This window comes from Schizosaccharomyces cryophilus (genome assembly GCF_000004155.1).
Source record: "Schizosaccharomyces cryophilus OY26 unplaced genomic scaffold supercont4.7, whole genome shotgun sequence".
NCBI lineage: Eukaryota > Fungi > Ascomycota > Schizosaccharomycetes > Schizosaccharomycetales > Schizosaccharomycetaceae > Schizosaccharomyces > Schizosaccharomyces cryophilus.
The window spans coordinates 864,885-892,711 of NW_013185630.1; the positions used below are offsets into that span (position 1 = coordinate 864,885).

Consider the following 27,827-nt stretch of genomic DNA (forward strand, 5'->3'; position numbering starts at 1 on the left):
CATTCTTACTGTTACAAGTGGTTTTCATTACATTATAAATGCTTCCAAAACAATTTTAAATATTAAACAATCCTAAAGGATCAATTCCTAAGACCCATATCCGCATGACCCTATTAATTGATCAAAATAAAATGAAGAAAGGAAATAACAAAAAAATGACGAGCCTTTCGTCCTTTACATAAATATTTTATTTAACCCTTCTCATCGAGCGCAAAGGATCATGACGATGTTTTGCGTTCTTCTTTTTCTTAGCAGCCCGACGGTTATTTTGCTTTTTATATGGGACGAACCCAACGTCTTTGTTAACAGCTTGAAGCCCCTTTGGCAAAAGATATTCTGGAACGTGTCGTAAATGCCTTTGAGTGCGGGCTAAACGAACGCTTGCTGCCGTATCGTGAGTCAAGGTCAATAATTCATCAGGATTTTCCGCGAAGTATGATTTCAATTTTTCAGAAGCTAGCATTTCCTGACGCAATTCAGCAGTACGGGCTGTTTGCACAGCTACGGAAGTCACTGATCGAAGAGCATCTTCCATACGGTATCGAAATGCATCAGTTTGTTTTTTATCAAAAGTATAAGGCTTGAGCTCAATGCCTTTTTTGTTCAATCGCCTCAATACGGATTCGTCTTTCTTGCAAGTAACCAGAGTTGTAGGCTTATGCTTTCCAACCTCTGACTTAGGAACAAAGAAAGACATAGCCGTTCCTGGTTTTCCTGCTCTTGCAGTTCTTCCTACACGATGAATGTAAGCTTTGGTGCTTGTGGGCATATCAAAATTGAGAACACAAGAGACATTTTCAAAGTCCAGACCACGAACAACACCATACTCACGATCCTTTTTTACAGCTTTCTTTTTCTTTGTTTTGGTTTTTTTGGCGTCTTGTCCAGAATCTTGATTATTCTGTGAGTCTTCCTCCATTTTTGAGTCCTCTTTCTCATTAGCTCCGTCAGTTGTTTCCTGCTGTTCTTCTTTTTCTTCGTCGATTTCAGCTACTTTATCGCTTTCGTCGGTTGCGATAATGATTTGGTATAGACCCTTATTGTATTGATCAACGATATGCATTCTTGAATTTATTGGCAATTCAGAGTTCAAAACCAAACTTTTCATACCGAACTGCTCAAGGTAAAGCTTAAGACGATAACAACGATTAATTTCGTTTACGAAAACCAAGATTTTTCCTTTGATAAGTCTTAATTTCATCAAAATATATGCAAGCAAAAATTTGTCTTGTTCGGATGTTTTTACAGCATATTGTGTTAGCTGTCCCCCTGCTTCTTTATCTTCAAGTCTTAAAACAACTGGATCACGACAAACTAACTGCCGTAACGAACTAACGCTTTCAGAAAGAGTGGCAGACATTAATAGTGTCTGTACCCCGCGTGGAAGTGCTTTGCTTAAAGTGGACATATCATCCTGATATCCAAAAGAGAGAATCAAATCTGCCTCATCGATAACAAGAAACTTTATCTTGTCGAGCGAAAGAGCTCCTGAGGAAAAATGAACAACAGAACGGCTTGGCGTGGAGATTACAATATCAGGAAAATCAAGGAGTAGAGGACGTTGTACCGAGTCAGCAGCATTTGTAGCAATATTCACAAATTTTATGTGTTTACCACAATAAAGAGTCAGCTTCTCCAAAACTTTAAAAACCTGTTGAGCGAGTTCTCTCGTAGGAACAAGAATTAACGTAAAAATCCCACGATCTTTCTCATCCAACAGCTTCTGCTTCAACAAAAGTTCTAGTATTGGAATTAAATATGCAGCAGTCTTACCAGAACCAGTCTTAGCTTGAACAAGCAAATCTTTTCCATCCAAGGCCAATGGAATTCCCTTCTTTTGTACTTGCGTGGGTTCCTTGAAACCACATTTTTGAATCGCACGTTGGATTCTAGGATCCAAATTAAACTGTGAAAAATCTTGCGACATTTGTATAGTTTTTTCCGAATATTTCGATAAAAACTTAATATTTTAATATAATTAAACGGCTTCCTTCTGCTATAAGTCTCAAAAAAAAAAAAGAGAAAAAATCTGTACCCTCTATTTTTACCGAATACTAGCTTTTCTGAAATTTAAAGTACTTTTTATTTTAGCATAATCTTCTTAGAACTGGATGAAAATGAGATTCAGTTAAAGATTGGTAACCAAATGGTTATTTTTCTAATCGTGCTTGGGATGGTTCTTGGCGCGCGCTTCATGGACTGCCATTCTCAACTTCAGTCCGCATCCACCACTGCTGGGGTCGTCCAATTGATTGCTTTTGGGTCTAATAAAATAAAATCATACTAGTTTTTTTTTCTTGTTTATTAAAAAAAAAATCCTTAAGCAGTGTTGCTAGTCATAAGCTCTCTTCTTGCTTTTCATACAAGAAAGCAAAATTTTGATGAGACTTCACGTTTGAAGTTCATCTTGAATAGGACGCCAACTTTACTTAAAATATAAGATTCATTCTATGGAAGAAAAAAGTGTTTTATCTATTTTTGAAGGCGATTACTCGCATTTGCAGTTCGAATCCTCAGTATTTCGTGAGTGTAGGGAGTTTTTCATTAAAACTCAGTCGAACTCCTGGACAGAGCAAGATGGCCTTTTCCTTCGGTCTTATCAATTTTTAAAACACTCCTTACTGCATCCTACGCTCGATGGTCCTACTCAACTTGCATGTTTTGATGCTACAAGTGTTTGGCTGCGGAGAATTTTTAACGCCTGCAAAGAAGACGATTTATTTAAAAAAACTGTTTGGGAGTCGATAGAACCCTCATTTTGGTCAACCCTTCTTAACTTGCCATCAACACGGACATCTATTCCTGGAGTCACAGGCGTTCAATTAGCTGTAAAAGACTTATTCTCTAAAACATTGCAACTTTATTTGCTTGCTTGTCCAAACGAAGAGCTAAAGAAAAACGCTTTACTCCAACTTTTACAGCAATCTCTAATTTGGGACAGACATGCAAAAGTTGTGTGTACTGCTATTCAAATCCTTGTCAAATATACGGGAGCGGAAGCTGTTTTTTCCTTTCAACCTGACTTCTTGTCACGTTCATTTAAATATTTAAAGGATTACAGTTATGCGCAGGCTATATCTACTACGGTATTTACTGTATTAAACTTGTATTACCAAACTTTATGTGAAAAATACGAAAACAAAGAAGTTGCAGAGAATGAATGGATGAATTTGTGGTGTCCTGAAATTCTTGCTGAGTTTTATGGAGACAATCGCCAGACTCAAAGTGGAATGTCTTCCTTTTTAATCCCATCATTATTAAGTGTTTCTCCTAATATTACTCCGAAATTTCTATCTTCTTTACAGAACTACCCCGACGTTTCAAAGGACGCCAAAGATGCTGCCTGTTTGTTCGCTTTGAAGATAGCAAAGGATGGAAAGCTTATTCAGCATCTCGATCTAAACAATAAGCATTCTTTCCTCCGTAACCTCATATTGCATAAAGATGTTAGAATACAGCTTGCTTGTTTCAATTTAATTGCTCTTTGTCCTAATATATCCATGCCTTTGACCGCTGAAGAATTTGATTGCATAGAATCAAGGATCCAATTCGCGTTTGGAATAGCAGATTCCGATACCAGGCAAATTCTGTTAAAATCAATGCATGACTTTTTCGTAAGGATCCGAGCATCTTGTCATGCTCTCCAAAGGAACATTAGATACAAGCGCAGTTCTTCCATACCTGATGATGCTAAGATTATTGAAAGGTCTCAGAAATTTTTGGAGTACTTTATTTCCATCTGTATTGGATATTTACATCCCACTAGTAATTATCAGCAAGTACTTTCCTCTCTTGGTTTTCTTGAAACATTGGTGACTTTGGGATTAGACGAGTTGGTAGAGGAATCAATGTTGAAAGAAAGGCAGCATACTTTTCCATTTCAAATTAATATTTTAAACAAGGAATTAACCCGAATTCTGATTGATCGATTAATCGATCCCTATGATACTATCCGTGATCTTAGTTTGAATATTTTACTATCCTATAAGGGTTTGCCTGGTTATAACACTTTAGAAGAGTTAAGCTTCTTGTTTAATCACGGTCTTTACTTGCTCAACTCGGTCAGGGTTCATGAGTGTGAAGGTGGTGCAAAGACAATATGTCTTTGCAATCATTTCATGGAAAAATTGCAGCCTGGAAGTACCTACAAAAGCTTAAGAAGAATTTTAGATATTTTACAGAGAAATGTTAAAGCTGCTAGAAAGTCATTACTTCAAGCGGCAATTAGTTATCCGATTCAAGGATACTTGATTCAGTTGTCCTATACATTTTCAACTTCTTCAATTTCAAATTTCTTAAAGACAGATGATACTGAATGGAAGAATTTAATCATTGAGGTATTGTTGTTGTCAGAATCAGTATGGTTACTTGTTAAAGATATTCTTTGTGATGATTCCCCTGAAGGGAATTTACCAAAAGGTCAAGATGATAGTGGTGTAACCGAAAATTTAGAGGATACGCCGGCTCAATTGATACTAAGTTATTCCTGGAGAAGTATTAAGGAAATATCATTTCTATTATCTACGATACTTATAAAATGCAGTTCTTTTTACCCAGACGTATTCAATTTGTCTAATTTGGATCATTATGGGTTCTTGATGATGAGTTGGCTATGGGAGATTAGACATCGAGGAGCCTTCACTAGTGTCTATCCTTCCTTCGTCAGCTTTTGTTCATTCCTCTTTGCTAAAAAAGATGAAAAGTTATGTCAAATGCCGATTCCTTGGTTGCAGAAAAACATAGACGTCGTTCAAGAAAAGTCGTCATTTATTACCCGCAGAAGTGGCGGTATTCCCTTTTCTATTACAGGCATTTTAGTAGCTGGTAAAGATAGAAACAAAGCTTTGTTATCTGAGACTATTTTGACATTGATTAGTTTGGCTAAAGAAAAAATTGATATAGCTGACTCAAATGCTGGAAAGTTTGAACTTCCACAAGTTCATGCGATGAACACCCTTAAAACAATTTTTACGGAACATAGGCTTTCATCTGTGTCATTGGAATATTTGGAACCAGCTATTGCATTAGCTATTGAAGGGTTCTCTCATGAATTATGGCCCATTAGGAATTGTAGTGTAATGCTCTTTACGGCATTAATGAATAGAGCATTTGGCAATAAACGTCCTAAGGGAGCTGTTAATCTTGGAAATACCAAAGGGCTTTCGACTAAAACTTTTTTTAGCAAGTTTCCTTCCTTAAGGCCATATTTGCTAAACGAGCTACAAAATAGTGTCAATACTTTACACTCTAGCAATCAAGCGAGCACCGGTCTATATCCAATCTTAAACTTGTTTTCTCGCTTACAGTTTGCTTACACTTATCCAAACGAGGAGGATTGGGAAGGAGTAGCTGAGTTTGAACCTCTGCTACTCCAGTGTACGGCTAGCAAGATCTGTAAGGTCCGAGAGATTGCGGCATTATCATTAACTTGCATGATTGATAGCTCACGCTTGACGGAGTTTGTTGTTAATCAATTAAAAAACGTTGAGGTTTTAACACAAAACGAGCTACATGGTCGTCTATTGACTGTCCGAGCGATGTTAGCTGGTCTTTTTTTAAACCTCGTAGGAGATTCGAAAAGCCTTTTTTATGACAAGGTATCCTTAACTTTGCTGAGCTGTTTCTCCGAAATTACTTCCAATAAGCGAAGCTTCTATATAAAAAAGCTTTTTTTGGAAATCCTTCAAAATTACTTTATGCTACATACTGATAAGAACGCTAAAAGATTACAGCAATTGCGAAGGATGACAATGGATTATTGCAAGCGTATCCTTTTTGAAAAGAAATCATGGCCTGTTCATGGGTATAATTTTATTGGATTGCCTATTCATCATCAAACGGCTGCGGAAATTTTCTTACAAAATTTGAAAGAATTTTCCGTACACAGCGATACCCACTCAAGTGGATTTCTCGTCTCAAAATTGCTCAGATACGAGTTTTACGAAGTACAAATCGCTACATTAGAGCACATATTGGATCATCCGAGGAAAAAGGTTATTGTCAATAATCCCGAAATAATGCGAGCTTTGGTGGACTTATCTATAGAACAACAGTGGAGTCAGCTTCGTGCACCCGCCCTTGCTTTACTTTCAGATATTTTAGAGGCGAGAAATTATAAATCTATGATGTTGGATTGTACCAATATGATCGCAGTCGTGCAGTCAAACGAAAGCTTGCCAGTACGTGAGAGTCTTTTGATATTCTTGGGTTCATACCTTAAACAGTTGTTCTTGGAGGGCAGTAATGAGTTTATGAGTTACTATGAAAGTTGGATTGATATTCTTCTCAACTTTACAAATGAATACATGGCATTCTCTACTAGAAAGGCAGCTTTAAGTTCGTTGGTTCATTTTGGGATTAGTTTTCCCAGCAGCCTGAATGAAATTAAATTCGAAGGAATTTGTAAATTACCTTTAATACTGGGAGATCTTTTGAATGATGATGATGATGAAATTAGACAAGACGCTGCAGCATACGCTTGTGAAGTTTTACAAGTATCGGATCTCTGCATAAACGAAGTTTGGAGTATGTGGAAACAATCAACCAAAGAAGTTTTCGGGGGTTTAGCAGAATTCCAAGCTTGTGTAAACAAGCGACTTATGATCCATAACGGCTCAGAAAAGGCTTCTGAACAACTGGAAAGCATTTTAAAACGTGATTCGGCACTCTTTGAAACTGAACGTCAGAATTTATACTATTCAGACTATCAAAAGTTACAAGATCTCTTGTATTTTGCTTCGTCATCAAGCGAAGAACTTAAAGAATGGGTTGAAGATGGGATTAATGCTATCAAATACTGCTTTTCCAACGTGCAGGTTGATGGTGCACTGGGTTGTACTTCAGACCCTAATGTATGGTATGTGATTTTTAGAATCATTCAGGTAGCGAAGCATGTACATGTATCTTTAGACGGCGTGCATGAACTGATGAGAAAGATAGACGCTCATCCAGATTTTTGTTAATGATTTAACAATGGTCATGAAAAATAGGTTACAAGATAGAAAATTACTTGATTGCTTTAGATACATGCATCTTATACTCTTCAAGAACGGATTTTGGGGTTAATAAAATAATAAATAGATTTTGTGCCTAATAATAAATAATAAATAAGGAATAGATTACACTTATCTTAATATTTAGTCTAGTGAAAAGGTTTACCTTTTTCTTTTTCACTTGGTAATACCCAGCTTTTTTGACGAATTTCCAAAGCAATCAAATTAGGATCAGTTGTATCATCCGGAATTTCCGATAATACAGGCCTTTCGGCCCAGCCAGATCCACCAAAAAAAAATGTCATCAACGATTTGTTTGGTGTCGTATTTGTTATTTCTCGTATGCATATGAAACATACTAGACTTTTGATTAAAATCCTTAATAGAAGTAAGCATTTTCTCAGCCCAGTTTGAGGCAAGACCAGGAGCAATAGCTGCTTCATCATCCCTGCGTTTTATTTCTTTTCCTTCTGTCAATAAACCAGTCAAACCGCTAAACACTTGAGGTTTTCCAAGCTTTTTAGCAACATGAAAGTTTTCAGTGCCTGATAGTTGTTTCAATCCAATGCCAATACGAAGAGTAGCATTTATTTTACTGTCAGCAAGTAAATATTTTCGAGAATCTAACCCGACCCCGACATATTCCGCTAAATTTATTTTCAAAACACCTAGCCTCGTTGCTCCAGAATTGCTGTAAGATTCACTGAGAATATGAAAATCTAAAAATCGTTCTCGAAGGGTATTAGTATTGTCTACGACAAATCGGACTATTGTCGTTGCGTCGTAATCCCAAACCACTTTATGTTCCAAAACAGGTTCTCCATTAGTTTGTCCGCTGCAATCACGAGCATGAATGCCATCTACATTCCATTTTATAAAGACTAGCCCAGTGACCAAAGGAATATTTGCCAAATCTTGGATTTTCAAATGAAGTTCGAAGGTTGGTCGCCGTGCCTTTGGAATGAATATGTTCATAGAGCTTTCGCAAGCAGAACGCTTACTTGATTATAGATATAACCAAAATTATTTTAGGTGTATTCCCTCTAATGTAAACAAACAGGTTAAGTTATCTTCAAATAAACTGTTTTTTTTAAAAAAAAAAATGGCAAAAAGTATGAACTTTTCAATAAAATATAGAAAATGAATAAATCTGCAATTGGACTTGACTTTGGCGGTCTGTTTAGGAACAGAAACTAAACTATGATGACGATAAGCAATTACTGCCCTAAGTAACAATAAGCGTTAGGTAACATGGTATGTAAACAAAAAATTGCATGAATTGCAAAAATAGAATAAAAATAAAGGGTCTCATACAGATTTAAATGGTAAATTTCGGAGAAAAAGGGCTCAAGAGCCTAATTTAAATTCTTGAAGCGTTTTGCGGGAAAAAAATGAAGAAAATGTCGGCTTGTTCTCTGGTGAAATATGCACCATGTACATAAAGATTCCATTGGCAATATGTGCATGAATTAAAAGAAGGTAATTAAAATAGAATTTATTTGGAGAAATATCGGTAGTTTGGTTCCTTTCGTTAGAAGACAAGTCCACGAGACATATTGTCATACATTCATGACCCTTAAAAGTCAATATCATTTAGTGTTCTTTCGAAAACAGAAGAGCATTCAAGTTCATAGCCTTGGACCTCACTAAGTTTGGAAATTACCACCATACGACAATTTTCCAAAAGGCTTTTTAACCGGATTGCATCTGTTGTGGAGAGTTTTCCATGCTGAACGAGTTTGAGACTCAAGCCATCTAAAACCGACAATGCTCGAAACATTGGTTCAGGTGCCGGTGGAAAAGCAACAATCGCATCAATAAAAAAGTCCAACCCTCGTAGAATAGCGTTGACAGCCAAGAATGAGTCTCTTTGCATAGGCATAGCATCCAGCACTTGAAAGTATGGCTCGAGATCACGAATTAATTCATCAAGTGATTGAAAGCCCCCAGGATGAAATCTGCGAATTTGATTAGTTACGATTCAATCGAACGTTTGCTCAAAAGAGCCTTTCTTGCGTTTACAAGATCCTACTTTTTTTGAAAGTTTTGAGAAACATTTAGTAACTGTTCATCCAAGTAATCTCTAAGGTGATTTAGCTGACTTTCACTCAATTCTTTCATTATTACAGGAAATTGAAGTTGTATGTAATATCATCGCAGAAAGAGTACAGCAAAGAAACATCTGCGTGTGCTAGCCAAGGCAAACACCAAGGATGAAAACAGTATACTTAAGAAATCCGATCAGGGATTTATGTTGACGATTTAAATAAGCGCTGAATATAAGAAGAATAGAAACAATTAGTAAAATGGTTGTTTGCAGTTTCAAGCGTCATTGGTAATAAGTATCCTCAACAAAATCAGTGCAGATTGTTTCTTTCAATACGTTTTAAAGAATAATTATTTTTGGCTGAACGCTATTCGTTTGAAAGCTACTTGTTCTATGAACGTTCATAAATACGTTACAGAGCAGAACATGCATGCTAAATACTTCGATGACAGTATATAAATTATTTTATTAAAGCATAAGTCTTGATTTTTGCGAGGACTTGGAAATGGTCTGTTTAGTATGCAAGTTGCTCAATAACCAATACATTATGCTAATTTTCATAATACTGAATACACATGGGTTATCTCTTTCTTAGCACAGGACTCTGGATCATTTGGTTGTTGAAGCTTTTTTATGGACTTGGGCGCATCGATGAGACAAGCCAAAACTTACCAAAGTACCTTTCTTTATCACCCTTGCCGTTTGTATACAATTGGCAAGCATCATGGACATGCCATGGGTACACGGGTTTGTTTGAAAGGATATAGCAAAGACAACCGTATCTTCGTGTCTTGCGCTATAATCCTAATAGAAACTAGCTACTTAATAAATTCAGATTCAGATTCAGACTCAGACGAAAAGACCCTCCGAAACTTTGTCAAGACTAGGAGAATGGACAAGGAGCATCTAGATACTACGATGTATTCCAAGTTTTGTGGCAATGTTCTACTCATTCTACAATCACTCATCCATGCTGTTTTTTGGATTGGCCCACTTGATAACCTTGCTACTAGTCTTCATTTCTTTATTTTATTTTTATTTTATTTTTTTTGTTTTTAGACTTTCAAGGATCCTTTTAGTAACCCAAGTAACCCAAATAATTATGATTCTGAGAGTAACCAAAAGTGAAACGTAAACAGACTTGAATTTTTCAAGGTTTCCCACTAGGCAGATTGAGGACCTTTCTCAGATCTGCTTGATCTTTAGGTTCCAAAAACCTAAAGGTAAAAAAGGTAATGAAAGGGGTGGGACTCGAACCCACGAGCTTTCGCACTAGTGCCTTAAACTAGCTCCATAACCACTCGGACACCCTTCCAGTCGTTGATAGCGGAACGACTAAACAATTACTGAACTAGTAACTGCTTTAATCATGCTCTGCTAGTGCAATCTACTGTATGTATGGTTCCAAGGATGAAAGAACGCGTATTATTATAACGATTTCTAGTTTTGTTGCTAAAGAAGAAGATCTTCCTTTTTTTACATTTTTTTTATATTTTTATTCATTTCCATTTCACGGCGAACCTTTCAAAACATCATGTCGACTATTACCAACAATTTACACCTTCTTTTAGAGTCAGCTCTATCTTGATCATGTTTTACGTAGCGGCTTATCTTGCGTCCAGATAATCGCTATTTGGATCTTTTCACTACGTTAACCCACAGAACAAAACAACAACAGCAACACAAAGATGAAATGACAAACCAAAGCTGAATCTCTTCATTCCATCAATAATCCATACCCCAAAACAGAAGCGTTGCTTAAAAACTTTCCTTACAACAATATAATATGGAAAATAGTACTCTCGTCTACTGAACTCTAATTTTAACGTCCTGTTCGATCTATAACGGTATTTTAAGAAAGAGGATTCTACAAATCATTATTAACTGATAATGACCATCCTTCACTGATAGTATCTATCAATCTATAGGGGATCAATATTCCCGTAAAGAAAGAAAAAGGTATAAATAATGTACAAGAGTCCACGGTTGAGCTTCATTTTGTTATTGTTTATATTTTTTTATGTTCTTTTTGATTTTGTTTTAATCATTGCTCTTTTTTGATCATAGGAACTAGAACTAGACATATTTAGAGTCAGTTCTTGTGCGGTATACAGAGTTTCAAGGCAATTGCGTACGAATTTTCCTTGCATCGACTGCTACCATTACTATACGTCTTGCTCTATTTGGCATAAAAAACGAACCATTGCTTTTTAAGAATAATACCTCTTAAAAATAATATAACACTTTTCTTTGTAATAGTGATTCCTATTCTCCTTTGTTGTCTTCAACAAAGACATTTGAAAATACAGAACGGGAAGATAGAGAAAAAGAAATAATTCTACAACAAAAAAGAGATCTTGCCTCTTACTCTTGTATTTTGTTAATCTCTGCTAAACAACAAGAGATTATCTGTTTTCTCCAGTCTTTTGGCTTCTCTTTGTTTTTATTCCTATTTTATATTTCCTTTTTTAAACAGAGGAAATGCATTTCTTTCGTTTGCGTTCAGGACTTCTTCGCAATGGCAAGCTCCTTTTGGGTATCGGCGCTGGTGCAGCCGTCTCTTTGAATAGCATGGGTTTGACGAACGAATCAGAAGCTTCATTCTTTCAGAAAGGCTTTTCCAAGGAATTGAGTCACCGTTCGTTCGGCGATGTTGCTCGCGGATTTTTTATTTATGAGATTTGCTCTCGAGCTTGGCTGGTAAAGACCTCCATAGCTGCAATGTCTTTGTGTGATACTCTCCATCTTTCTTTCCTCTATGCCCCTTTTTGCCGTCGTACTTTCTATCGTCATTTCTGTGGAGGTGAAACTCCGACTGCACTCATCCAAAGCATGCAATCTCTTCAAGCTTCTGGGATATCTCCTTGTCTCAATTCTTCTCGAGAGATTGATCTCCCAAGCGACATTGATCCTCGTCAATTTGTTTCCACGGCCAATTCTGTGCCTGAAGAGATCAAGGCCCCTAATGTAACGGTTCAACAAAAGATGCATGATATTGCTCAAGAAGCTTTCGACTCTTATTTGTTAAGTATCGACTTGGCTTCTAAGGTTGAAAACTCTTCTTGTGCGATCAAGTTAACGCCATTCATTAACCCCTTAGTTTTATTCCGGTTCAACGCTATTCTAAATAATACATCCAACCAACCTGCAGCTAGTTTTTCCCAAATTTTGAATGGCAGCCCTTTGCTATCTCCATATGAAAAAGAAGAGCTTCAGCGCTTCTGGTCCTTTTCTGAGAAAGTGTGCGAATTTGCCCAACAAAAAGGTGTCCTTTTATTCATGGATGCCGAACAAACTTACTTTCAAGATACCATCCATTCAATTTCTTTAGATTTGATGAGAAAATACAATAAGCAGGAAGCTATCGTACACAACACTTATCAACTTTATTTGAAAAAGACCAGAGGAATCTTGAATGAGCATATGAGACATTGTGCTCTCGAAGATTGGCTGATGGGTGCAAAAATTGTCCGAGGCGCCTATATAAACTCAGAGCCCCGTCATTTGATTCATGACACAAAAGAGGATACAGATCGAGATTTTAATGGTGCAATGGATTCTTTGTTCTTAGCCGCTTCCAGAGCAGCTCCTGGAACTAGCGTGGCTTCTCAGCTCCCTTCTAAATCCCGCAAAGGTAAATGGGGTATTATGGTTGCTACCCACAACAAATCTTCTATTTGCAAAGTGTTGGACCTTTTAGAAAGAAAGAAAATTGATACAAGCAAAACATCTTTGTATTTGGCTCAGTTGTTGGGTATGTCGGATGATATTACTTATGCACTTGCAGCTTATCCAAGAAGTGAAGTCCCTGAATTTCACATAGCCAAGTATGTCTCTTGGGGACCAATTTATCATGTTCTTCCTTATTTGGTTCGACGTGCCCGTGAAAACATTGATGCCCTAGGGCGTTCGACAGAAGAAAGAGCTTATTACCGTCAAGAGTTGAGAAGACGCTTACATATTTAATTGCTTCTATGATAACTACCCCTTATTACCATTCTATTTTCCAAGAGATCCCTATAAGTTTTTTCTTAAAAATATGGCAGTTTGATTTCTTGAAACTGACAGAGGTATGTATCTTCTGTTCGACATAAGAAACATGTAACGAAGTATATCTAAATTTTACATATCTCCCTTCTTTTTACTACACTTAGTTATTTCCTTAAAATGAATATTTCCCTTTGTTTATTAGATGATTTGAGATACATATTGTTCTGACATGAATGGTACTGTGAAGATATTTTACCTAAAACGCATTATTACATGGTTTAGCAAATTCACCAATAATGAAATAGAAAATTCGTTACGATAAAGTGAACAGAATATAGTACATCCGGATCATGGATAAATATGTTAACAATCATACTCATTGTCCAATTGCTTAGACAGAGGAAAGACAATAAATTGTGGATTTACCAAAAAAGAAACCCTTAATAAAGTAAAGTAAAGTATTTTTTCATATAATTTAAGAGATAATGACAGAAAACAGAGCTCAGTTTGCAGTAGCAAAAGATTGGGATTTTTCAATTTACTACTCGCCTGTTCTGAATCCAAAGAGCTATGGCTCTCGAACCATAACGTCGATCGGAATGATATCAGAGTCTTGTTTTAATTGAACAGTTTGCACGACGCGAAAGCCAAAATGCTCATACCTGGGGCGATTATTAGGATGAGTAGATTCAAGATAACAAGGAAGATTTCTTTGATCGGCAATGTCTAATATTGGTTTAAGGAGTTTTCGAAGGTATCCCTTTCCTCGGCTGTTTGCTTTTACACCAACAAACATAAGGTACCAAAAATTATCGATTCGATCTTTCATGGCTTCTGGCATTACTCTGTTGTGTAACGGAATCAATTCATTGAAGAAACGATGGCGATTTTCGGCACCCAGTTTGTAAAATAATCTCCATAAACCACTTCTCAAAACGGTATACCAATCATCAATTCTTTCACCTGGACCAGCCCATAAAGCGACGCCTGAAAAGTCATCAACCTGGAAGACATGACCGCGCATTAAACAGGCATAAGCAATGTACTCAAAGCAATCTTGTAGCAGCCTCTCGTACTGTTCCCCATTTGGAGGTCCAGCAAAGTACAAATGAACTGGATCGTTATAAAATGCTTCGGCTAAAACAGCAGCAACCTTCTTATAATCTTTTACTTCTACCTTTTGTACAGACATTTTTTGAACGTGATTCAATCGAAGGTCCTTTTTTTTCTCTAACGAAGTTGTTAAAATTTAATGCTTAGTTTTCTTCCTAAGCGCAATAACCTGGTTATAATGTAAGAAAAGTTATAAAGATTTCAAAACTCGATGATGTACTTTGCTTTTTCGCAAATTTATGTCCTAAGTCTTTTGAGCACTTTTGTAGTTATGATTCAACCACTGCACTTTCCCAATGTACACTTAAGGCGATTTAACGCCTCTTTCCGAATTGATGTACTTTATTAACTACCCTTTAACGATGATATTTAAATAAACTTATTTTTTATTACATCAACTTTATTCGGAAGTATAAATCGTCACGTCCGCTTACATTTGAGAGTCCGGGGTTGTGAGGTGCACTCCGCCTTCAATATCCACAATAATTACCATTACTGATGGGATGACACGCTGTGCCATAGTCCTCGTCTCTAGGCCCTTGCGGCAATGAACACTCATAACCCTTACTATTCCTATTAGAACAGTTATGTTACTAATAATATGGGTTGCCCTTTGCCTTGTTAGCGCCAGAATTGAGTTGTCTTTAATACTGCCTGTCCTGTTCATACAGAGAAAACTATTAGGATGAAGGTGACTCCTCCGGGTCAAACTCGAACGCAGCAGGCAAATGGATCAGGGGTAAGCGATGTGCAAAAGAAAATTTAGTTGGTAGCTAGGTATCATAACCGTCGGTATGGCTGCCATGGTATTCTCCCAAGTAAACGTTCACATCCTCTACAGGTATCTCTCCCTCTTTGGCATTGTGCACAAGACCAGAAAAAATTTCATAAACTACCAGAGTATGGTCAATACCGATTGATCATGTATAGTCAGACAAACCGATAGTAATTAACGATTTCTGAAGGGTTAAAACTCCTTGTACAGATTAGTCTATTGGTACGACATTGTCCAGCAGGTTTATATTGTGTTGAAGTTAAAATGAGGTACACTAACGAGCACTATGCTGATTATACCAGAAAATCTACATATACTCATCAGTCTACAGCCAGCATCTCCAGATTGGAAGGTTCGACTGGTTTGTCTAAATAAGATTATCGAAACACTTTCAGTTTAGTCAACCAGATCCCTGGACATTATTAGCGTCTATATACGCAGTATCAACCAGAGTCCAATTGAAGTATACATTCCTACAATCGTAGATATTATTCCACTCGACATTTATTCTCATAACCCGTAAAAATTACAATCGTGACACCGAAGAATGCTGAGCTTCGTATAAAAATAATTTATAGGTTGTCGGTTGGTAAATTAAAAATTAGAAAAACTCCGAAAGTTGTATAATAACATAACATGGAAGGATCCGGAAAAGAAAAATAAGTACAAAGCTGAAACGAAAGCATCGTTCTTCTCCTTCTCTTTCAAGGACCCCTTAACAGCTTTTTACTCTTTTTCATATGGTGCTAGTTTTGCATAAATAATGAACAGAAACATGTAAGTTTTCGTAATTTTTAACTCTAATTGAATTGTTACTTTCAAGTGAATTGACATTTATTGTAAGCACATAAGATCAAAACATTACTGTATTGGAATTTGAAAAACCAGAAAGTATTTCAAGGATCAACGGCGATGCTATGGAAGACATTTCCATCTATGATGAAAACTATCGAGTTCTCCATTAACCTATAAATTCACTATATGTTGCATATATCCTTCGTTGTGTACACAATGGATTCCCACTAAGAGATTATGAAAGCCATCCTGCCCTGTAAAATGAAAAAGTTTCATCAAGTTCTTATCAACGAAAGAACTATGTTTATTGTCAGTTTTACTTCAAAGCTTTTATGCATGAGACTTACATCAGAAGTGGAAGTCGAAGTTTTTATATAAAAACTTCGAAAGGGTCGTAACTCAGTATGCTTTCTTAAATGCACATTCAATGAAATATAAAAGAAATTCCTTGCATCTTTGTCGTTTCCTATTTTACTCTGCGAAAAACATATGATATTAAAGGAGAATATCATAGTAAAGTAGGATTTGCTTACGTATTACATCGTTTACATAGCAACCCGCTCCTAAGGCAACTCAACTTTCCCCCATCTCACTTATTTCCTATAGCCAACTAATTCAAATTGTAATATGTACAGACTTGTTCTTCGTCGTTCATTTGTTCCTCATCTCTCTCAGAGGAAAATTCTAGGAGTAAGATCCATGGCCAGCGACAATAGTGACGGCGACTCCACAGATCCCACTTTAAGCAACGCTAGTTCTGCTAGGGAAGGATCTATTGCTAGACGAGGAAAGGCTAAGGAGAACCAATTTATTCATGAAATTGAAGTTGAACAACTCAGAAAATTAAAAGAGCAATTGAAATCCCACCGCGAAGACCTTGATAAATTGGAGTCCCAAGTAGACTCCAAACTACCCAAGGATGATAAATAGAGGATAACGTATTTATCTCTCATTGCCCTTATTTGCTGTGTTTTCATGGCTATTGATTCAAACCCTTCTCTTGAATACAGCGTTTTAGCCCTAATATCACAGAAGTTACTATGAGATTTGGCTAAATAAACTAGGATATACTCATGATCATCACCTCCCCTTATATTAAGCAGATCCTTACTTTAAATAAGGTTTACTTTCATAGCTAACTAAAAATTATTAAATTCTCATTTTTCCCAAAAACCTCAACTGACGTATAATCCAGACACATGTCCTTTAAAAGGACTATACGAACAACTGAAACGCCTGGATTTAAATAAAATAGTAGAAAACTGACCAAATCCACTTACTGTATAAAAGCTATAATCCCTGCGAAAGCATATTCTGTAAAACTTTCAAAACGAAGAGTCTCTTGAAAGATAGACATTTGCTATTAAATAATATACACTATACAAATTCATAAAAGAACTTCAATAGCCATTCGCAACAAAAGCAATGACCTTTAACCCCTAAAGTAACATAAATCCTGCAGCTTTCACTAGGACTAAAACTCTTCTATGGGTTTCAGTAGTAAACCTGCGTAGAATCATCACCAGCGTCATTCAAAAAACTTTCAAAGTCAAAATCATTTAACAATTCCGCATTGGAATCATTTTTTGAAGCATAATTAAACGTATTATCCGTAGATTCATTAAAAACCCCATCCTTAGTAACGTCTCCAGCATCTTTTCCTGCATTAGTCTTGCCAGAGGCACTCTCTTCTATACGTCCGTTGTCCTGAAGGTCTTTGTTCGCATTGATTCCTTCCTCTGAAGAAACTGCTACATTTTCTTCAGTTCCAGCTGAAGGCATCGAAATTTGTTGAACAGCATCATTCATTGAAGGATATCCATTTGATGCGATATCAGGAGGTCGTGCCGTATCTTTTTGCATACCTTGTTTATCTTTCACCGGTTCAAGAAAGTGTTGCGAGTCAGAGTTTGGATGACCAGATGCTGAAGTACTAGAAGGCAATTTTGGCTGGGAAGGCTGAGTAAATGATGATTGATATTTCGACATTTCTTTTGTATCTGATGAGTTATTTTCACGATTTTGCGTAAGCCAGGAATTTGAATTTTCGGAAACTTCTAAAGCCATTCTATCTTTTTCACTCATCGATACTGTATTAGCTTGGGGGAACTTTTTTGCAATATTTGGATCTCTAGAATCTCGAGCATTTACCGCTGTTCCATGCTGCTTACTACGATTCAGATATTGAGACATCATGATATTCGCTAAACAAATGTTAGATTTTAATCATAATAGTTCAAATACTTACAATGTTCATTTTGTGGAACGTTCATAAACGAATGTTGGACCGGAAGGCTCGGTTGTTTTTGGTGCGGTTGAATATATCCCGTCGTAGGCACATCAGTTCCTTTAACTTGAGAACTCATTCCTCCACTTGGTTTGGGATGAAGATGAGATGCTCCATCAGTTGTTGACTTTACTTGACTATTTTTTAGCTCACGGTTATAGCGCTCGTATGTTTCCGGTGAAAGAGAATCTCTTTCACCTTCTTTTCGGGCCATCATTAATCTCTTTTTGTTTTGCTCTTCCAATAACATTAGCTGCATATGATAATCTGTCAAAGGATTTCCGAGGTTCACATTGCTAGCTTCTCCAGACATTGTAATGTCATTAGAAAGAACAGACATGTTCGGTGTTTGCCCTCTTCTCATTGCAAGTTCTCTTGTTTTAGCAAACTCTACCGAACCCTGATTAGCAGTAGGCGATTCGTACATTTGAGGATGATGACTTGACATCGGTAGTTGTCCCCTATAATAGTTGGGCATATGAGCCTGCTGTGAAGGAAGTCGGTTCGCCATATTTGGATTCATTCCATATTTACCATTCAAATCAACTGGATTTTGTGGCAAATAGGGAGGCATACCATCAACACTGTTTCGGGGACGATATTTCTGCATATCATTGACCCCAAATTCAGAATTTGCAGGATAACGAGGTTGTATCATCATATTCGGGGAAGGTTTAAATGTAGGCATTGAAGCGGCCTCTCTCATATTATTATGATATGGGTAAAAAGACGAATTACCACCCATTCCAGAAGATGCTTGAGTAATTATGGGAGACGCTGAGCTTCTTGTGGTAGAGTTTGGTTTGTTAGTACTATATAAAGCTTTAGGATCGGGTATTTTTTTTTGAACCGTACTAGATGCAGGGTTCACGACAGGTTGCTCATTAGACTGTACCTGAGAATCCTTGGAAGTAGCCGGATTAAAATCTACAGCTGGCTCTGACATTTGTTTGCTCTGACGATGAAGGTATTCTTGCTGAGACTTAAGCTGATGGATTTGAGCGGGTGTAGGAGGATAAAATCCGTTTCTGGAGGAGCTTGGGTTCATACCTGGGCCAACAGCATAAGTATGATTATTAGGATCATTGACCAAAGATCGAGGTGGACTAGCTGATAGCATGGATGTATTTGGATAATTGGGAGGAACAGAGGAAGGAGGTACACCTAACGAGTAAGGCATAACAGAGGGAGGTATATTACCAGCAGGTAGCGCAGATCCGTATTTCTGTGATCTATCAGCAAGGCTTATGTTCGAAGGGGGACCAGAAAAAGGGACAGCTCGGGAAGGGAGAGCGTACGATTTCGGGTTATTTCCTGTGGTCATTGTATCTGATTTCGGAAACGCTGAAGTAAAAGGTGCGTACGGCTTGTTTTCAGAAGATTTCAATTCAGTAGCAGCGTAATTCAATGGGTTAACACTAGATGATTGCACATTAGGTACATTTGAGGGAATGGGTGTAGAAGAAGAGTGATTTTGACCTCTGTATGCCGACCTGTTAAAATGAGGATCATACAAGTGGGAAGAGCTATTAACTCGACTAACACGAGCACTGAAAACGTCCCAGAAAATATTAAACCATTCGACGAAAAATCCTTCAGGAATATCAATAGCAACAGACGGGGCGGGCAAAGGCATAGAAAAATCGTTGGCTTCAGCAGTTGTATCTTTCTTGGATTCAGAAGTTGGGTTTGCATTGGATGGAATATTCATATTGAATGAATCAAGATGTTCAGACTTGCCGTTTGCAGCATCGAAAAGATTTTGGTCGTAATGAAAAGACTCTTTCTGTTGATTGTTATATCCATTGTTTTGGACGAAATCTTCCATTGTATTTTGGTCACGATTAGAGGGAAGTTGTATCTCTGATTCCTGTAAAAAGGCTTTAGCCGTCTCTTGAAACTTGTGCTTTACGAAATAATCATAAATATAATAATCCAAAGTTTCTCTGGGATGAAGGGAATCTGTAGAGGCAGCTGCGGAATTTTGATTTTTCGAGGTGGAAGTCGACGAGGACTCAGTATCCATATACTCTGTCATGCTTTGGAAAAAAAAAAAACAACAAAAAAAAAAGACTAGAAAAACGTTGAAACTGAGTAACTTTTTAACTATAACAAAAACAGAGCACCAGAAATTTGAGAAAACAAAAAAGAGAAACCTATACGAAACAACAAATAACAAAGATTTTAGAAAACCAAAACCGAAAATAATGAAACTGTATTTGAGGAAGGAGAATGTTACGAAGTAAACGAGGAAGTTCCCACTGAAAAACAATAAAAGAACTTCAGATTCTGCGGGATATCTGCTTTGTAGGATCGGAAAAAACTAAACTTTGATATTCATCGAAAACAAGCAAAAAGTGCATAAATAGTTGAAAGAAGTGAATAACCCAAAATGATTAGTTCCGAATCCTTTTATATAACTCCCAAAACAGATATTTTTGACAGCTCAGCCAAACTTCAAAATTCAGTACTCGTACAGTTTACGTCTATTTTATATATAATTGAAATACCACTCACAGATTAGGATGTATGGCGAGCGAGCTAATTGAAATAGAAGAGAATAAACTGTTTGCTTGTGACAGTTTGGTGGTAATCAAAAGGTTTCAGGTAATCTGTAGTTACGGTGCACCTTGTTATTTACAATAGCGAGAACATTACCTTCTACTCAAAACTGCGTTATCGTATTTATTTATTTTTATTTTTACAATTAACGAATGCTTGGTTTTTTTGAGCTGGCATATGCACCAGTGTGAAAGGAAACTGTTTACTGACACTGTTATCAAAGTTAAAAGGAATCACAAAAGCTTTCTATTATAAAAGAGGCAAGTTAGAATAATTTCTGAAAAAGAAATTTTCGGAAATTATCTATAAAACTATGTCTTACTTTTACGATTATACTTTAAACGAATGCGCTGATAGTTGCTTTTCAATGAATGAGTTTATCATGCTCTCAGAATATGAAGAATGTGCACAGTATAAACCATTCTGAACTATTTTCGTTCAATTAACATGATGTTTTATACACTAGGCTGTTATCATCTATCATATCAATTATCTGAAGTTAGGGAAACATAAAAGTTAATGAAAACAAAGCATCCAAATTGCTATGAAAATACTCTAACTGGAATTTTTCTGAACAAGAAGGAGCTTTCGTAAGTGACCATGAAATAAACCATGGGAAGCAATAACATTCAAACCGCTTAAATATTACGGACTATTTATTATTGTAGCATAATATTGGTTTTCTCTCAAATAATAATGATGAGTTAATGGTGTTTTCTGTTCTTTCAGTAACACAAGAATGACATGGTTTAACTCAATAATTTGAGTAGCCCCGGTTTAATTGTTTCAGCGCATTTGAAGTACCATTTTGTAAAAAATATCAGCAACTACTCACAACCATCATGACGGCACATTGAGGAAAAAATGTGAAGATTTCAGGAAGAGAATGTATTTTCTTATTTTTTTAATGTTAATAAACTGCTATATGTTTATTAAAGGCCTCAAGTGTAACCAATATACCTGAGATCTGTGAACTTTATAAAAGTACGAAGCGCCCACACAATGCTATATATATTTGCTCAGTCGCACTCGCTTTTTTTTTTAACATAAATAAATATATCAAATTAAAGTTTTAAATATCCCTGGATATTGAACTATGAAGTTGCAAGTTTTTGTTTAATCTTGAGGTTAATCTTGAGGAAACAGGAAACTGAATAATCAGCCTCTCTTTTGAATGCTTGATAAATTAGGTTACGTTTAAATCCAGACGTGGCATATCTCAATAAAGTCATTAATAAGTGTGAGTATGCTAACATATGCAAGCCTCCCCAACACTATATTACTGTCATCGTATTCATTATAACATCTCTCAAATCTAACGAGTCCAACATAAATCTTCTTCCAAAAGATAGTCAAGTGAATTATTGTAAGGTTGAATTTAAATTGTATGGTGCAATGGGATGGGAAGTAACGGAAAATAATAAGCTAGACCTCTCCCTTAAATGGTATATACCAAGTCTAAGGTAAGTACAGCAATGAAACGGAATTTGGCACGTCATTTTTGTTTAGGGATACTTTAAATACCAAAATTTTAGGACAATGATTGCAAAAGGTTAGCAAGCGAGCGAATTTGAATACTGGATTAAATCTAAAAATACGTCATTTAATAAATATGCGTAAATGATCTGTTTAAGCAGAACATTCAAAGCGTATCGAGGTCCAAGAAGTATTTTAAAAAATTGTTAGTACCAAGGTGTCATTCTCCCAATCCATCAGATTTCGGCTTTCTTCTCTATAAGTATTTAAATATTTAAGCGATAATCAAATCCTGTCCTTTTTGACTTATCGAATAGTAAATGGATTGAAGTAGCAACAGAATACACCTAATTATAGCTTTCATGTGATAAAAATCCAACAATAATTATCTTCCTGATTCCCTTGGCGTATAATGATCCTTAATTAGTCATACCATTTCAGTTATATTACCCAAATGCCAAAGCTATTTAGTCTGTACACAGATGTGAAAGTAATATAAATGCAAATGACCATTAGGTTGTTAGATACATGCTAAAATAATAAGAAACAGTGGAGACCAAGGACAAAGCTAAATTACAAATCATTTCACTATTGATTTTTCTTCCTTCCGAATTAGAGTTGGTGCATTGAATATTCCCGACAGAAAAGTAACCCACAACATAATTGATGTTGAGATGATAGCCTTTTCAGAGATAAATTTCTTTCATATGTTCAAGAAGGTTTTTTATCCTGTAAAAGTTCATTAAGCAATCACATGTTGTCCTATGCATATAATTGGGATGTCAGCATAAAGGTCCTCAAACATTTTTAAATTTCTGATAATTTTTCTTTCTATAAATCAAATTAGCTAGATGTTCCTGCTTTTTGTTTCTTGTAAATTACTAAATTCGTTAAGAACTATAACAGGAGTTCATCAATTTTCTAAATCTCTCGGTTGAGGTCATATCTGCCATGGGAATTAGACTTAGGTTGCCAAAAAGGACGCGTATGTCAGCCAATCAAGGAGAGTATGGCCCAAAAAACTCAGTTGCAATTCTTTTCGGTTCTACACCCAGCTTTACTAGTTCTTCCTTAACAAATCGCATGTAACTATTCGGTCCAAGCATATATATGTCGCATTCAGCAGAATTCAGCTTCATAATGTCTTCACGAAGTAAAACACGTGTCATTAACTCGTCTATAATCTCCTCTTTGCGGAGATAAGCTTCTTTTGAAAAAAATTCTTTCAACTTGAATCTTTCTTTATATTGATCCTTGAGTTGTAAGAGCCAATTTTTAAAAGGGCGAGAGGAATAATTCCTATTAGAATAGCAAAACACAACTGTTCTTCCATCCAACAAAGCATTTTCAACGATAGGAACAATAGGTGTTATTCCGATGCCACCAGCAAAACAGAGCACTGGAGGCTTTCTCTTTCCTTCAACCGTTTTGTATGTGAACTTACCGGCTGGAGGACTAACTCCAACGATATCACCTACTTTCAAATGCTCATGAACATAATTAGAGACAATTCCCTCATGGACGCGACGTACAGATATCCGGTACTGATTTTTTTTGGTATCAGGGTATTTTGATAAAGAATATTCTCTAATTGTTTCATGCGGCAACCCTGGTATCTTCCATGAGATACTAATATACTGTCCTGGGTAAGCAGAAGCAATTTTGAACGTTTTATCTCTTGGAACCATATAAACAGATTTTACATCGAAAGATTCGTCAATAAGATCTACGACTTCAAACTCAGCGAAGCCATTCCATGGTTGGCTCTGGTAAATGTTCTTTTCAGCGTCAATCAGAATTTTTGCTAAGTTTCCATATGCTATAGTCCAAGCTTCTAAAAATTCAGGAGTAGCGACATCCTCTCCAAGCATTTCCCGCATTGTAGCTAGTAAACATTGTCCAACAATGGGATAATGCTCTGCTTTGATCTGTAAACCAATGTGCTTGACAATGATCTGATCAATGAACTCTGAAAGTGGAGTAAGATCATCAATATTTCGAGCATAATTTAACAGGGCGAAAGCTAAAATTCGTGGTTGAGACAAAGATATCTGATGAGCTTTATTAAAGTATGGACGCACCTCGGGATAATTCTCCAACATTCTTTGATAAAAAGCCTGGGTTATATTTACCCCAGATGATTCAAGAATAGGGATAGAAGAACGAATATACTGCTTTTGCGAATCATTCATTTCTTTCAAATGATATTCATTCACTGGAAGCCTGGTGTCGCTTGTCGCAGTAATACTAATACCGTCCCGACCAATCTGAACAGCCGACATTGCGCTTTATTAGTCCTAAAAAGTACTCTACCTAAGTCCTTTATAAATGGTTAAGACTTTCACCAAAGTGGCGATAATTGCCTGAGGAGATAAATTATGATCCTATTTTAGTAAGCTAAATTATAATAAAGTCAGTTCATTCGTGACTACTTGCCACTTCGTATTTTTTCAGTTCGCCTATTTGAGGGCTTGAAGGTTTAATCCTCGCTAACTCTTCCGAGACAAGTCCCGTTTTAGCTCCTTTCATATATTCCGACGAAATAGTAACATTCTTAATTAAGAGAATGAGCTGAGTGGTATCAAAATCATTCTGTACTTACTTATTATTTACCTCGCGTACTCATCATTAGAAAATAGAATACCTTAGCCAGAGTTGTGATAATTACCATAAAATAAAAATTCAGAAGAATTACTCGATTACAACCAACTGACTCTTTCAATCTTCTGAATGCCGCTTTACCCTAAAAGCTTTTACTATATACCAGAATATTCTCATCTAATGGTTTTATTTTAATAAGAAATAGGTGATAATGATAAATCCATTACATTGAACTTTTTTTTCTGTAAATTCAGGCTTGATCAGTAATGCTAAACAAATGAAGCTGATTAAGTTATGGAATGGTGCAATAATTCTAAAACAGAAAGCTACTAAAGGATTTTAAATCAAGCATACATAAGGAATGCTTTTTAGCACATTTTTAGAATTCAAACCTAAAAATTATACGCTGCAGGAATTCTCAAAACGTGTATAGTGTACTTGACTATATATAGAGTAAATATTGCAATTTTGTATACTTCGCCTCATATCATACTTATTGTAAGATTTAATTTGCAATTACTTATTACCCCTTTTTGTAGCCAAAGAGATCTTTATTCAATAGCTTCACTTTATTAATTAGGTGCCTTAACCCCTAAAACGTACCTTTTTCTTTTGTTTACTATTTGTATTTTCGCATCCTTTTAGTCTTATGGCATTTGTTAATACTCGGCTGTCACGGGAAAATACTCCGTATAGTTATAAGAATGTGAGTGGAATACAATTGTAATTGCTTTAAATGTCAAGTTGATTTACTCTAAAATAAGTTACTAAATATCTGGAGTGATATATCTTTAGTAACGTCTCTGGTGATACTAATGAATATGTTATCGAACAAGTTTATTAGCTCTGCCAGCAAAAATCCTCCTAACTGAAGATTTTGGCTGAGGAGAACGGCGTTTATATAGTAATCTAAAACTAGTAAGTAAACAAACAATAAGGTTTAACTAATCTTTGATGATTGGTTACACTTTCCGTCTGTTTTCTCAGTTTGTTTGTTTATTAACATTGATACTAATGTCATAATTGGGTCCCTCGTTAGCATTCATAATATAACAATCCGTTATAAGAATGGAATATTAGCTAATATCAGTTAATATTCATAAGCTTAAAGAATTGTGCTTGATAATAAGTAAACAAAAATTTGAAAATGCAAATTTCTCTTTGAATGCAGAAACTCCGATTAAAATTTACAATTCGTGATTATTGCTATTAATTAGAGAAGCCAGTCACAATGGCAAATATACAGAATAATATATATATGTGTGTCGACAGTCGAAATCTTTAGATCGGAAGATTTGACTGATCAGGCTAAATAAGATTGACACAGTCGTTTTCATTTAGTTAATCAGATCCCTGGACATATTACTATTACTCTACGTAGTACTAACACGTCCAATTCCAATAGACAATTTTGTAATTGTACTTATTACTTCCACTCGATTTACATTCTCATAACGTGTGAGATTTCTCCCGTGACAAGTAAGTCATATACTCCATAGTATAATCATTACCAAATGGTTTGTAATTTTATTAAGGATTGCTCTGACAGATAGAAGCGCAGACATCTACTATTTATTTTCATCCGACTACAAAATTCTGTTTATCCTAAGCTTACAAGTTTTACCAACCTTTTTCTAGCATAGTGACAAATAAGTGGATACTAATTTAAGATGGATGCAAGAGTTTTTGTAAATGAATTCAATATTCCTCCGCCCACGACTGAAACATCTGAGGATGTTATGAGGTTTTTAAAAGACTTTGAAATTGCTGCCAAGGGAAGGAATATTGAGAATGAGGGAAGAAATATTGAAAATGAGGTTAATGTTCGTCTCCAAAAGCAACAGATTCTGAATGTAGCTTCCCAATTCAGACAAAGAGAGCGTACTCTTGAGGATACACCTCCAAGATGGTTTCAGATGTGGGTGAATGATGAAAATGGATTTTCAGGACTATTTAACAGAATAGGTCGAATGGAAACCAGAATGGATCGAATGGAGACGAAAATGGATCGGATGGAAGCAAGAATTGACAGAATAGCAAACGTTCAACGAAGATCCTTAGGGTTTCCTATCGACGTCGTACCATTTTTAAATGGAGAGGAACCTACTGAAAAATTACCTCAAATTAGATCAGTTGAAGATATCGATCTGTTAACAAAAGATCAGTGCACTTCTTATTTAAACGGGTATGGAATAAGATTTAACCCTAATGAAACTATTAAATTGAAAGAAAGGCTCCGCGATGTTGTCGGTTTAATGAGTGCTTATGATTTAGCTTATCAGTTTTCTGGATTCCCTTAGGATCTATGATTATGAGTATTGAAGAATTACATCCGTAGAAGTATTGTTGTTTTGAGCATACTGCTTTTGAATGCCAAATATTTGCATTTGTCGTGAGCCAATGATATCGGTATATTCTGCACTTCACGAAGTTGAGCTAGTAGGATTGCTCTGAAGCCCCAATTATTTACTCGTAGTCGTTCGCAGTGGTAATGGTACATAATCCTTTTGTTGATTTCTCAAAAGCATGGGCGATGTTGTGTTTCAGTTGAGCATTTAAATTTTAATCCAAGGAAAATACTCTAATAATAGTTTACAAAGAAGCAAAACCATACCACTAGTAATCTCGCGACAAGCTTAATGAGAATAATACTCTCGCGACAACTCATTCTATCCAAGTGAAAACCACATAAATGCAAGTTCTTACTAGAAATGCACTATCAATAACATTTTCTGATAAATATTTTTAATCTACTTACATAAGAAGATTCCAATCAATAGTGTTAGCTAAATTAAAGAAACACTGTTCGCCCATTTGCTAACTGATAGAATATAAATTATAGAAATGGTACAATGTTACACAACACATACGAAAGCTAAAGCTGCTGATTAACAACGTATTGTACTTGAACCAATTGAATTTTCCGGAAATGAAAATCTGTTAGCTTCCATATATTGATGCAGGGAGTATAAAAGACATCGGATTCAGCTTTTATCGGATTTTTTCTCCTATGAGTTTATTCGACGGAAGCTTTTTGTTTCCTTTTTGAATGTAAATATTCTCAGTTCCACTAAATGCGAAGTTCAAGAGAACTAAAGGTAAAGTCGAAAGCAATTTACTTGTTAAACACATCCAAAATTCCAATCGTAATAAGTAAAATTGAAAGAATCTGGTTTCAGCTGGAAATTC

General features: G+C 36.0%; 12 protein-coding genes and 1 non-coding gene across 13 annotated transcripts; 6 read left to right on the top strand and 7 right to left on the bottom strand.

Moving 5' to 3' along the window:
* Positions 1-39: 39 nt before the first annotated feature.
* On the bottom strand, positions 40-2,184 carry SPOG_03575 (ATP-dependent RNA helicase Dbp9). The gene has a single exon (XM_013169990.1). It carries the CDS (start codon positions 1,925-1,927, stop codon positions 188-190), a length of 1,740 nt encoding a protein of 579 aa, XP_013025444.1. The 5' UTR covers positions 1,928-2,184; the 3' UTR covers positions 40-187.
* SPOG_03576 (THADA protein) lies at positions 2,113-7,173 on the top strand. The gene has a single exon (XM_013169991.1). It carries the CDS (start codon positions 2,451-2,453, stop codon positions 6,960-6,962), a length of 4,512 nt encoding a protein of 1,503 aa, XP_013025445.1. The 5' UTR covers positions 2,113-2,450; the 3' UTR covers positions 6,963-7,173.
* A 59-nt stretch (positions 7,174-7,232) lies between these two features.
* On the bottom strand, positions 7,233-7,967 carry SPOG_03577 (uncharacterized protein; the record flags this gene model as incomplete). Its single annotated transcript, XM_013169992.1, has 1 exon — positions 7,233-7,967. One exon carries the CDS (start codon positions 7,965-7,967, stop codon positions 7,233-7,235), a length of 735 nt encoding a protein of 244 aa, XP_013025446.1.
* Positions 7,968-8,464: 497 nt separating this feature from the next.
* Positions 8,465-10,187, top strand: SPOG_05486 (uncharacterized protein). Its single transcript, XM_013170007.1, has one exon. The coding sequence runs from the start codon at positions 9,673-9,675 to the stop codon at positions 10,096-10,098; it is 426 nt and encodes a 141-aa protein (XP_013025461.1). The 5' UTR covers positions 8,465-9,672; the 3' UTR covers positions 10,099-10,187.
* Positions 8,569-9,113, bottom strand: SPOG_03578 (uncharacterized protein; the record flags this gene model as incomplete). Its single annotated transcript, XM_013169993.1, has 2 exons — positions 8,569-8,950; positions 9,025-9,113. The coding sequence occupies 2 exons, from the start codon at positions 9,111-9,113 to the stop codon at positions 8,569-8,571; spliced, it is 471 nt and encodes a 156-aa protein (XP_013025447.1).
* An 88-nt stretch (positions 10,188-10,275) lies between the features above and the next one.
* Positions 10,276-10,354, bottom strand: SPOG_16366. The gene has a single exon. It is a non-coding gene; the product is annotated as a tRNA-Leu (tRNA).
* Positions 10,355-10,553: 199 nt separating this feature from the next.
* SPOG_03579 (proline dehydrogenase) lies at positions 10,554-13,487 on the top strand. The gene has a single exon (XM_013169994.1). The coding sequence runs from the start codon at positions 11,521-11,523 to the stop codon at positions 13,003-13,005; it is 1,485 nt and encodes a 494-aa protein (XP_013025448.1). The 5' UTR covers positions 10,554-11,520; the 3' UTR covers positions 13,006-13,487.
* On the bottom strand, positions 13,318-14,469 carry SPOG_03580 (uncharacterized protein). Its single transcript, XM_013169995.1, has one exon. It carries the CDS (start codon positions 14,219-14,221, stop codon positions 13,598-13,600), a length of 624 nt encoding a protein of 207 aa, XP_013025449.1. The 5' UTR covers positions 14,222-14,469; the 3' UTR covers positions 13,318-13,597.
* A 358-nt stretch (positions 14,470-14,827) lies between these two features.
* On the top strand, positions 14,828-15,088 carry SPOG_03581 (uncharacterized protein; the record flags this gene model as incomplete). Its single annotated transcript, XM_013169996.1, has 2 exons — positions 14,828-14,881; positions 14,909-15,088. 2 exons carry the CDS (start codon positions 14,828-14,830, stop codon positions 15,086-15,088), a joined length of 234 nt encoding a protein of 77 aa, XP_013025450.1.
* A 1,199-nt stretch (positions 15,089-16,287) lies between these two features.
* On the top strand, positions 16,288-16,907 carry SPOG_03582 (ATPase inhibitor). The gene has a single exon (XM_013169997.1). It carries the CDS (start codon positions 16,340-16,342, stop codon positions 16,640-16,642), a length of 303 nt encoding a protein of 100 aa, XP_013025451.1. The 5' UTR covers positions 16,288-16,339; the 3' UTR covers positions 16,643-16,907.
* On the bottom strand, positions 16,290-20,586 carry SPOG_03583 (transcription factor). The gene is made up of 2 exons (XM_013169998.1): positions 17,961-20,586; positions 16,290-17,916 (listed from the first exon to the last, which is right to left on the bottom strand). Exons 1-2 carry the CDS (start codon positions 20,035-20,037, stop codon positions 17,207-17,209), a joined length of 2,787 nt encoding a protein of 928 aa, XP_013025452.1. The 5' UTR covers positions 20,038-20,586; the 3' UTR covers positions 16,290-17,206.
* A 2,449-nt stretch (positions 20,587-23,035) lies between these two features.
* On the bottom strand, positions 23,036-24,319 carry SPOG_03584 (nitric oxide dioxygenase; the record flags this gene model as incomplete). Its single annotated transcript, XM_013169999.1, has 2 exons — positions 23,036-23,454; positions 23,482-24,319. 2 exons carry the CDS (start codon positions 24,317-24,319, stop codon positions 23,036-23,038), a joined length of 1,257 nt encoding a protein of 418 aa, XP_013025453.1.
* A 1,884-nt stretch (positions 24,320-26,203) lies between these two features.
* Positions 26,204-27,211, top strand: SPOG_03585 (uncharacterized protein). Its single transcript, XM_013170000.1, has one exon. It carries the CDS (start codon positions 26,309-26,311, stop codon positions 26,936-26,938), a length of 630 nt encoding a protein of 209 aa, XP_013025454.1. The 5' UTR covers positions 26,204-26,308; the 3' UTR covers positions 26,939-27,211.
* The last annotated feature ends 616 nt before the right edge of the window (positions 27,212-27,827 follow it).